Source organism: Juglans regia, chromosome 16, assembly GCF_001411555.2.
Source record: "Juglans regia cultivar Chandler chromosome 16, Walnut 2.0, whole genome shotgun sequence".
In the NCBI taxonomy this organism is placed as follows: domain Eukaryota; kingdom Viridiplantae; phylum Streptophyta; class Magnoliopsida; order Fagales; family Juglandaceae; genus Juglans; species Juglans regia.
In genome coordinates, this window is record NC_049916.1 from 13,708,755 (window position 1) to 13,720,354 (window position 11,600).

Sequence of the window (11,600 nt, forward strand, 5' to 3'; positions counted from 1 at the left end):
AATATTCATATCATTTAAATTTTGGCTACAAAGTTTTGGCCATTCACACGGAACCCTCGCCACCAGATATATATCCACCTGCGACACAACCATTTTAATCTCAAGAAGTTTTTAGTTTCATTATACTTTCATCAACAACCAATTGTGCAAGGATGCACCCAATTTTCCATCATCTTGGTCTGCAGTATTATTCACTATTGTATTACCTCCCCTGATATGTCAACTTGTCAAATAGTTATATTTTACCAATGGACTGTAGCATACATGGCACTTGCACCCTGTCAATTTTAGGGTGGTGGCTGGGAGTCTGCTGCTTCTAATTCCACGGGTGCTTGATACCAAGCCAGCAAGAAACAAAATGGTGTTTCTTTGGGGCTTCTGATGTTTCTGTTATGCACAAAAAATACTCATATTTTTTACTGTTACCAATACAGTGGTTTGGAGACGCGGAAAAGCTTACCAAGGCTCTCTTCTCCTTTGCTAGCAAGCTCGCTCCTGTCATTATATTTGTTGATGAGGTGAGTTTTCATTATGGAAAACATGTAATAAATGATGAGGTTGGTTTCTGTCATGAAAAGATATATCTACATATCTAAACATAAATATTTTGTGTAGTTCTTTTTTAATGCACATGTGGTTTACTCTGACAGTAGATCTCAATGACTAGCATATGAATAGCCTTTTCTAACTGTATTATCCCTCAATGAAAAACTTGGATGGGAGGGTATGACAAACTTCCAAATGACTTAGCTTTTCAAACATTTTAGTCGTAAACCTGTGTGATGTGCAGGAATAACTAAATTTATTTAATAAAAAATATACTATACAACTAAGTTAATATATACCTTGAACATTATTAAAACAACAAAAATCCTTTAAAAGAGTATATTAGCATTTTGATATCTAAAGTTTTTATTGTCTTCCTCTCTCTCTCTCTCTCTCTCTTTTTTCTATGTTAGTGATGAGAAACCATTTCTCACAAACTTTGCTTGAGCGAAGAATTGGATCAAGTGCTATTTATATAGTCTGCTAAAGTAAAAATATACAAGTCGAGAAAACAGTAGGTGTTATGAAAATTATATAAATAGAAAATAGTATTTTAACTTAGTTGTAAATATTATTTAATTTTTATTTAGTAATCACAAAAATGGGGAGTATGATGTGTCTTATAGCACTATTTGTAGTCTAATAATAATGGTGTGATAGTTGATGACATGGTTTCATGGTAGTAAAGCCATATGCTTTAAGAATCATATAGAATATAGATATAGTTTTCAACCCCAAGGGGTTGGCCCATGCGGTGAAGGCCTTGGTCTTGGGATATCACTCCCTTCAAGGTCTAAGGTTCAACACCTCATGGGTGCAAACAGTCTTTTGGGGCCACATCCCTTGGTGAAAAGCCAGCAATTTAACCAATTCCGTGTAGGGAAACTTCCTAGGGTGCAGTGCACGGGACTGAGATTTACTCTGCATGGGTGGATCCAAAGGGCCCTGCCTTGGAGAGGTTCCCCGACATTAAAAAAAAAAAAAAAAAACAGAAGATATAGTTTTCTCTAGAAACAGTGTTTTGATGTCTCAATGTATGTTATTTTATATTTTTAGTATTATCTTCTTGTCACAAACTTTATGTGCATTCTAAACTGTGAAATTTTTGTTGAAACAGATAATTAATGTTACGCACACGTGTTTAAAAGACAGATTGTTCATTTGCTGACAAGGCTGTCAGCTAAAATGATGGAAAAGCCTTAAGAAGATACACATGATTTAAGTTTTTTGAAGTTTCAAAATTACTTATTTCATATTATAGCTTTTGGAAAAGTTAGAATAATAGTTATCATCAACCAAAAAAAAACAAGGGAGAATGGAGGGAAGAATGTTGATAACCGTCTCTAACAACTTTAGGCAGATTAGAGTAACCTATGAAATGCTTTCCAGTTGCTGCAGATTCTTCCACTTTTACCATTTCCCGTTACGGTTTGTCCAGATTAATTTTTTTTTTGTAAGTGAGAATCTTTATTGAATAGAATGAAACTAGGCAATGCCTAAGTACACAAGAAAATATACAAAGTGAGACACCTTATTACATTCTAGTAAGCTGAAAAGAAGATAAAAACTCATGAACATTCCCACCCTTCAATATAATAGCAGAAAATCACTGTAAAAGAGAGAATACAAATAAATTCCAGATTTCCCCTACTGCACGCTCGTCATTGTTAAAGCATCTATCGTTCCTTACCAACCATAAACATCACATTTAAGTACAAAGGAATCATCATCCACATTGCTGTCAGTTGAGCGTTATTGTGACACCTGTTCTAGCATGCTAGTAGATCCACCACACTCTTAGGCATTACCCAACTCAGCCTGGCTCTACTAAGTATACCAGCCCATAACTCCCCAGGCACCTCACAATGTAAAAGCAAACGATCTATCGATTCTCCACTCCTTTTACACATGTAGCACCACTCCATGACAACCATACCTTGCTTTCTTAGATTATCAACCGTCAAAATCTTCCCAACTGCAGTTGTCAAAGTAAAGAAAGCGACTTTAGACGGCACTAAGGCCTTCCAGATGCTCTTCCATGAAAAGAATGTGGGTTGTTGGACTGTCAAAACCTTGTAAAAAGATTTAACAATGAACTTTTTTCTCCCCTTGTGAATCCACAACATACAGTCGCCCCCATTGCCTCGTAACTTTGCTGAATACAAATAGCTATAAAAATCTGCCAGCTCTTCAAGTTCCCAATCCTGAGCGTTTCTAGTAAAAGTGACATTCCAAGTTACTGTCCCATTTGCACGACAAAGCACTTCTGAAACTGCAGCTTGCTGATTTCCAGCCAAGTTAAATACAATGGAAAACAGTGCAAAGAGGTCTCTCCCCACTCCATACATCGAACCAAAAGCGGGTTCGTGCTCCATCACCCACCCCAAGTTTAAGCTGTTTTTCAAAAGTGTTCCACCTCTTTCTTATAAATTTCCATAGGCTTATTCCATAAGACCCCCAACCTCCTTAGAACCCCATCCCCCCCACGCACTACCATAAATGTGATCAATAACCTCTCTCCGCAACGAGTTCCCTTCCATTTGGTACCTCCACAACCACTTCCCTAATAGTGCCTTGTTAAAAATACACAAATTTCGCACCACTAACCCGCCATTCGCATTCAGACAGCTCACCCTTTGCCAACTCACAAGGTGAAATTTGATTTCCTCCCCCATGCCACCCCACAAGAAAGCTCTAAACAACTTTTGTATCCGGTTTGCCACACTCATTGGTAATTGGAAGAAAGAAAGATAGTAAGTGGGAAGGTTGGAAAGGGTGCTTTTGATGAGGGTTAATCTCCCTTCTTTTAATAGATATAACCGCTTCCAACCTGATAATCTTTTCTCAATCTTCTCTACCACACCATCCCAAATACTCTTTGCTTTGAATGATGCCCAAAGGAAGTCCTAAATATTTCATAGGAAGAGGCAATTTTACAGCCCAATAACTCCACTAAAGAGGCTATATTCCTCATCCCCCATCGGAACCAACTCCGACTTCCCCAAGTTCACATTGAGTCCCGAAATAGCTTCAAAGCACAACACCGCCTTAGAGCTTGAATCTGACCACTAACAGCATCACAGAAAATAAGCGTATCATCCACAAATAGTAAGTGAGAAATCTCATTACTATTGCTGCCCACCAAAAAACCAGCAAGAAATCCCCCCCTTACAGCAGGCTCCACCATGCGGCTCAATGCCTCCATTACTATAACAAAAAGAAAAGGGGATAGCGGGTCTACTTGTCTCAAACCTCTCGAAGTCTGAAAAAAAGCCACATGATTTTCCATTGACTAAAACCCAAAACCAAGCAGTTGAAACACAATGTTTAACCCATTCACACCACCTATCCCCAAAACCACATCTTCTAAGCATGTAAAAAAGAAAGTCCCAACACACATGGTCATAAGCCTTTTCCATGTCTAGCTTGCAAAGGACCCCCGTGATGCCTTCTCTTAACCGGCTGTCCAAACACTCGTTTGCTATCAAAACTGAATCCAAGATTTGCCAGCCCAGAATGAAAGCATTTTGCGGTTTGGAAATGAGTTTGTCCATCACCAAGCTCATATGATTAGCTAACACCTTTGATATGATTTTATAGATCCCACCTACCAAACTAATAGGCTGGAAATCTTTCAATTCATAGGCACCAACTATCTTCGGGATAATAGTAATGAAAGTGGCATTTAATAACTTCTCAAACTTGAGACTAGAATGAAAAACATGGAAAATCTACATCACTTCCTCCTTCACTATATCACAACACTCTTGGAAGAAAGCCATAGAAAAACCATCTAGGCCCGGGACTTTATCTTTGCACATACAGACCACTAGATGCACCTCCTCTTCATCAAACAGCCTCTCCAACCAACTTGCTAAATCCGAATCCAGCTGGTCAAAACTTAAACCATAAAGTTTGGGGTACCATTCTACTTTTTTAGCAAGGAGATCTTCATAATACTGCACTATATGATCTTAGATCTCTTCGGGAGAATGTAACACATTTGGGCTGGAATGGAGGACTTCAATTGCATTGTTGCGCCTATGTGAATTAGCCACCTTGTGAAAGAACTTAGTGCATTTATCTCCCTCCTTCAACCAAAGCGTCCTTGATTTTTTCCTCCAAGATATTTCTTCCATCAACAAGACTTTCTCAATTTTGGTCACCACCACATTCATCCTTAACAAGGAGTCCTCGTTAACTTCCCCTTCCTCCAATGCATGCAACTCATCCCAAAGAATGTTTTTCTGCACTTCCATGTGTCTAAATACTTCTTCATTACACTTCTTTAAATCGGACTTATGGGCTTTAAGTTTGCCCGACACTATGAAGCTAGGGGTACCATCAAAAAAATAATCATCCCACCAAGCCCTTAACTTCTCCACAAATCCTTCAACTTCCAGCCACATATTCTCAAATTTGAAAGAACGCCTACCCTCATGAATACCACCACAATCAAGCAAAATTGGGAAATGATCTGAACATACACGTGGTAGTCTTTTCTGACATAGATCTCGAAAGTGCATCTCCCAAGAAGAAGAGACTAGAAATCTATCCAATCTTGACCACCCTCGACTTTTGGACCAAGTATAGGCCCCCCTACCAAAGGAGGATCCGCAAGATTCAAATTAAATATCAGCTCTAAAAAGTCTTCCATTGCTGCTGTCGACGTTGACGCCCACTACCTCGACGGTTGTTCAAATTAATTTCTTTTTCAAAAAGTGTCGAGTCGGTTTTTTACCCATCAGAGTGCAGCTTAGTGGTAAAAGGGCTGACCTGGGATAAACTATAGACTCAGAATCCGATGCTCTATTCCGCACTAGAGTTTCCTGGATTATTTTTTTTTTTTTTTTTTAAATATTTATATATATATACACTATAAAATTAATGATCTGTTTGAATTTATTTTTCTTTGGGATCAGCAGGGGGGCAGTCACAGAAAGTAAAAGAATATATATATTTTTTTTGTCTTGGTGATACATAATTGTCATAATCACACAAAGTTGGCTCCTTATAATTGTTATAGCTTGTCTTTGCTCATCTCTGCAATTTTCTTTGTTTAGATATTTGGTTTTGTGCTGTAGGTTGACAGTCTACTTGGTGCTCGTGGTGGTGCATTTGAGCATGAGGCAACTAGAAGAATGAGAAACGAGTTCATGGCAGCTTGGGATGGATTGAGGTCCAAAGACAGCCAAAGAATCCTCATTCTAGGCGCCACAAATCGACCTTTTGATCTTGATGATGCCGTAATTCGTCGCCTACCGAGAAGGTAAATTGCTTTGTAAGAATGTTTATTGGGACTGAAGGACTATTATAGGCTGGTGTTTGTTTTTCATTTATTGGCCAAAACCTTCCTACACTCTGCATCTGACTACATGCTTTATTTGCTGATATATTAGTGCCAAAGACCCTGGTGTTAGTGAAAATTAGGTGTTTCCTCCTGTATGCTTCCTGCATACTTGGATTATGCCTACTCTTCTATTAGTATGAATAAAATCTATTACTTGAAAGTAAAAGTTTATATTAACCTGCACCAAAACAGAAACAACATTATTTTCTAGTTGAGTAATGTTTCTGTGCCATGTAGGATATACGTGGACTTACCAGATGCTGAAAATCGGTTGAAGATTTTGAGAATATTTCTTTCACAAGAGCATCTAGAACCTGAATTTCAGTTTAACAAACTTGCCTATGCAACTGAGGGATACTCTGGTAGCGATTTGAAGGTAATGCACAGATGTTAAATTTCTTTTAGATTCAAAAAAATGGATGTCTCATACCTTTTTTTTTTTTTTTGGCTCAGAATCTGTGTATTGCTGCAGCATATAGACCTGTTCAAGAACTTTTGGAGGAAGAAAAAGAGGTACGGTGCCTTTAAATATAATCTCGAGTTAGTTTTTAGGGTCAAATTCTAAAAGGGTCACTATAGTTTGCCTTTTGGATAGATTAATACCTATACACTAATTTTAAACCTTTAACTCGTGGTTTTAATTTTGATAAAATCAGTCTTTACGTCAACATTCTCTTAATTAACCTTTTAAAGTGCTGATGTGGCATTTCACATTACATGCTATCATGAAAAATAAAAATATAAAATATAAGAAACAAAAATACTTAAAAATAAAGAAAAAACATAAAAGTTAAAATAAAAACTAATACAAGATTAAAAACAATTTAAACCAAAAAAAATTCTAAAACAATCAAGACTGCCAAAGAGAACTTGGGGCCACCACTCCCAGATCTGCAAGTGGGTGGCCGCTAGGGGTGGGCAGTGGGTCACCCAGATCTGCCCTTCCCTTTGGGCAACAGGCCGGCGGATTTGGATTTTGTAAATAAGTATGAGAAAGTGAGCCGACAGCAGCTAAAACCCATCCGCACGCTATACGTAAGTATATAAGAAATAAAAACCCTACATTTTACCCGCATTTTCTCTTTAGTGGACACTTGTCCTCTCTCTCTCTCTCCTCATTTTTCGGCGTCTACGTCCTTCGTTTCTTCCTCTCTTCGGTGTGCTCACCAGTCACCATTCCTCTCATGCCTATGAGTCTCTATTAGGTCTGTTGAGGAGCACATGCAGGGCACAGATTTGAACTTGGGTTTGGTTGGATTGTGTTAAAAAATTGGTTTGGTTGGAAGGTCCCCGGACAGATAGGGTATGCAATCCACCCGCCTATCTAGTAATTTTGAGGTAAAGATGAGGGCAGGGATGCACAAGTATAAAAATAGCCACCCTGCCTAGGCAGGGAAGGGGGAGGAGGGCTGGGGAGACGGGTGGGTAGCACCCCTATTGGTCGCAACCACCCCCAAGAGAGATTTGGGGTGACCGCATTGCCACCCTACTGAGGATGGCCACCAGTTCTCTAACCAATTTTGAATTTTAAGTTTTGAATTTTAATTTTTTTTGAATTTTTTATTTGATTTTGTTTTAAATTTTAATTTAATATAGGTTTTTTTAGATTTTTCTTCAATTTTTATTTTGTTTTCATGACATGGGGCATGTGATGTGGCATGCCGCCTCAACACTTTTAATAGTCAATTAACAGAACTTTAACCCTTAGGGGTTGGCTTAAGTGGTAAAGGCCTTGGGCTTGGGGGTATGCTCTCCCCAGGTCTAAGGTTCAAATCCCTTTCGGTGCGAACAATCTCTAGGGACCATCGGCTTGGGGGATTTTGCCTTTGAATTACCCAAGGTATACTCGCAGGAAAATCCTTGCCGGTGGGCCTGTGCAGCCCTGCCCCCGGGATAAGTCGGGGATGCTATTCCCGGACACCCGGTGCCAATAAAAAAAAAAAAATTAACAGAATGATTGATTTGATCAAAAGCGAAATTACAGGAAGTTAGAAGTTCAAAACTAGAGTATAGGGATCAATATATTTGAAAGGCAAACCACAAGGACTATTTTAGTAATTCGTGTTTAAGATTCAACCTAAGTATGTGTGGGACAAGTCACACCTCAACACTGTATGCTAGGATGAATCTTGCAAATTAGGAATGCATCAACAAAATGTCTGTTGGAGAGAGAACAAAACTTCTTTTAAAATTTTCTGAATACAGACAATCAAATTTGTGAATTGAGAAACCTGTAAAATTTTCTGAAAAATCATTATCTGGCTCCAATAAACCTCCACTGAGGATGGATTCTCTAGCATATGTTGATGCTCTAATTAAACTGCTTTCCTTTTATTTTGCCATTCCTAGTACACTTGTATATGCAGGTCTTGACCTTATTGTTTAATCATTCAACTTCTGATATTTTTAAAATCTTAAATAATTTCCTTTTATCTGCTTTTTGCATTCGTTTTAATTATTTTACAGGGAGACAAAAGTGGTGTAGGTCCAGTCTTAAGAGCACTTAGTTTGGATGATTTTATCCAGTCAAAGGCGAAGGTTGGAAATTTAAAATTTAGAAGTTGACGTTATTTATTTATTTTTTATTATATTGATAAGTTGTCGGCTTTATTGCATAAGATTATTTATTCATCATGGTAACCTATCGAAAAGATTATTCATCATGGCATTTGTTTTGCTCTTACATTTCAAAGTGCATGCGAGTTTTCCTATCAAAGAAAAGGAAATTATGAAGTTCACATTTATGTATATGAAGTTGGAAAAGATTTACAATAAGATGGATATCAAATCATTTGAGTTTCTGAAATGGCTGGTTAGGAAGTGGAGGTACTTATTGAGGCAAATACCAGAAAGCAGGTACTAAGAGGTTACACTCTCAAAGTGGGGTGCGATTATTTTCTTCTTTGGCAGGTCAATAGTTCTGGACCAGATGGAATGCTTCAAGATAATTCAGCCATAAACGATAATATAGAAATGCAATGTAAATATTTTAAGACTAACAGCCATTTGGTAACCTTTCAATAAGCTTCTTCAGCTTTAATTGGGTTAACTAGCGGAAAAAGTATTTTCCCCATCATCATCTTCATATACGCAGCAGTACTCACAGCCTTTTTCAAAGCTGCAATGAGTACCTTTTGCACGCTTTGGATCTTGGTTCTCTAGGCTTACCTTTAGATGATCTTGTTGCTCCTTCCCTTCTGAGTAGAAGTTTCACAACTACGGCCTACTTGAGGGTTCTCTAATCATCACAATTGATCGAACTGTTACCTGGCTCCTTCTGAAAGGAAGCTGATCTCTGGGTTATGTGATGGAAGATGAGTCCCAACCACTGTTATGTGCAAGTCAAGTAAAAAAGTGCAGGCCATCTTTTCATTGCTTTTGTTCTATGGTCCTGTTATAGTTTGAAATTTCTGCTGATTGCGAACAGGATTGAGAATAGTTTAAGCTAGTTGGTAGTGTATGGATGAAAAGTTCTATGCTTTTATGAAGAAATATGAGAAAAATAACGTATTCTCAGACATTAGGACTCTGCCTCCACCTTGATCTCATTATGATTCTGCCATCTTGCTTGTGGGTTCTGGAGGACTTTTTTGAAGCTTTAAAGGCAGTCACTTTATCCTACGAACATTCCGAAAGTGTGGATCACATTGTGTCAAAAATGTATATGGTGGCGGTTGAGGCAAAAGCTGTCTTATTGTGTCTTTTTTTTTATTTTTTATTCTTGGGCTCATATTGCTATATTACTCAATCAAACACCCTTCTTTGTATGCTCTTTTTGAGTGGATATTTTCTTGGTGTAGTTAGATCGGCACTGCAAGTAAATTCTCTTTGTTTGGGAACTTTACTTGCTGTTCGCTGTGCTTAGGATTAAGTAGTGTTGTTGTTTCTTTTTGGCCATGAATATTCCAAAAATTAACCGAGCCTTTCATATGGAATATCCCACCAATTTCTTTTCCTCATTTTTATTTGAGTTCATCTGTATGATTTATTTCAGCATGAATATGTTTTCTGTAGAAGGCATTAACATAATGGGATGTCTCATTGTGCTGTATATAGGTTGGGCCATCAGTTGCCTACGATGCTGCAAGCATGAATGAGCTGAGGAAATGGAATGAGCAGTATGGGGAAGGCGGAAGTAGGCGGAAATCACCATTTGGTTTCGGAGAGTAATTTTAGAGATTTACCATTAATTTATTCTTGGGAAATTTGGAAAAGGGCACCAAATTGTGGTGTAAATGTATGCCTAAGAGGAAATCTCACGTTTTTGTCTTTTCGAGTAGTAGATCAGGGAGAAGGCTGTCTTGTAATGTAATGTAATGAAGCTGCCATAATGATTTTTTTTTTTTTCGGTTCCAGTTGTGCCCTGTAAAATATTGTAAACCTTAGGCATTTTTTTTCAGTTATTTTACAAAAAGCTAATTAACAATTTTGAAGTTTACCCCGTATTTGGTTGGTGTAATTGGTGGTCCGGTTTGAATTTAGAGATGAAATGATTTTAGATAAAAGATAAAAGTTAAAAAAAAAAAATTGTTAAAATATTATTTTTTAATATTATTATTATTTTGAGATTTGAAAAAGTTCAATCGGGATTTGAAAATTTTTAAATTGTTTATTAAATTTTATATGAAAATTTAAAAAAATTATAATAATTAAATGAGAAAGAAACATTTTTTTGAATCCAGACAGGAATTTCTGGAGTCCCTAATGTATATGTCAAGTTGGCATCATTGCCGTAACAGCCTCTCGTTTCGTCTCTCTTTTCTTTATAATAAGGAGAATTACTGTTCAAGTTCTTACTGCATGCACTTTTTCAAAACTGGTACAACTGATTTTAAAAGTTTCGAACAAACATCCATGGTTATGTTCAAGTTTTAAATTAGTCCCTCTATTAGGACTTAAAAATAAAAACACTTAAAAGGCTTGTGTGGGAATATATACCATCTCATTTTATCTGAAAATTTCTCAAAGTTTCATTTTCAAACGTAACCGAAACATAAAGACATTTCAATTTCAAATTTTGCAACATTTTCATATAATCATTACTACTTTCCTATACTAACAAACAAAACAATACTATATTTTCAAATCTCAAAATAAAAATAATATTAGAAAATAATATTTTTATTTTATAATGTTTTTATTCAACTTTTTCTATCTTATTTCTTTAAACCTAAATAAACATTTTAACTATTTTACTACTATTCACAAATCATTTCACTACCATTTACAAGCTAATTGGTTATTATTAATAGATTTTTTTTTTCTTCTCATTTCCCAAACATCTACTTAAAAAACTTAGAAAACAACTTTTAACACTTGAGATTAAAATAAGTTTCTTATAAGTTTTAGAAAATCAACAAAACAAGTAGAGAAAAAGACAAAAAAATTAGTAAACATTTAAAATTAAAAAACATAAGGTTAACAAAAAATTAAAAACTAAATTTTAAATAACAACTTAGTTTTCTAGAATACACATAAACAATAAAAAGGAATTATGAAAATTGTTAAAAGATATTAACAAAAAATAAATGAAATTGAAGAAAAAAAAAGTAAGATTGTCAGCTACAGGAGTTGATGCAATTTCGAACCCAGACCCAACAAAACAAACTCATTAGTGGACTGCTAATACCTACTCCAATTCCAAGGACATGGAATGGAGTAGGAGGTAGGCCATTCTTCGAATCAAGTTCGAAGTTCAAATTCA

General features: G+C 36.5%; 1 protein-coding gene across 1 annotated transcript in view; it reads left to right on the forward strand.

The window, feature by feature from the left end:
- Positions 1-10,341, forward strand: part of LOC108998137 (peroxisomal ATPase pex6-like) — a 38,022-nt gene extending 27,681 nt beyond the window's left edge. Inside the window, exons 19-24 of the mRNA XM_018974597.2 lie at positions 435-518; positions 5,631-5,815; positions 6,134-6,272; positions 6,350-6,409; positions 8,363-8,434; positions 9,953-10,341. Coding sequence (XP_018830142.2) covers positions 435-518; positions 5,631-5,815; positions 6,134-6,272; positions 6,350-6,409; positions 8,363-8,434; positions 9,953-10,066 — 654 coding nt within the window. The 3' untranslated portion in view covers positions 10,067-10,341. The remainder of the gene's footprint in view (positions 1-434; positions 519-5,630; positions 5,816-6,133; positions 6,273-6,349; positions 6,410-8,362; positions 8,435-9,952) is intronic.
- The last annotated feature ends 1,259 nt before the right edge of the window (positions 10,342-11,600 follow it).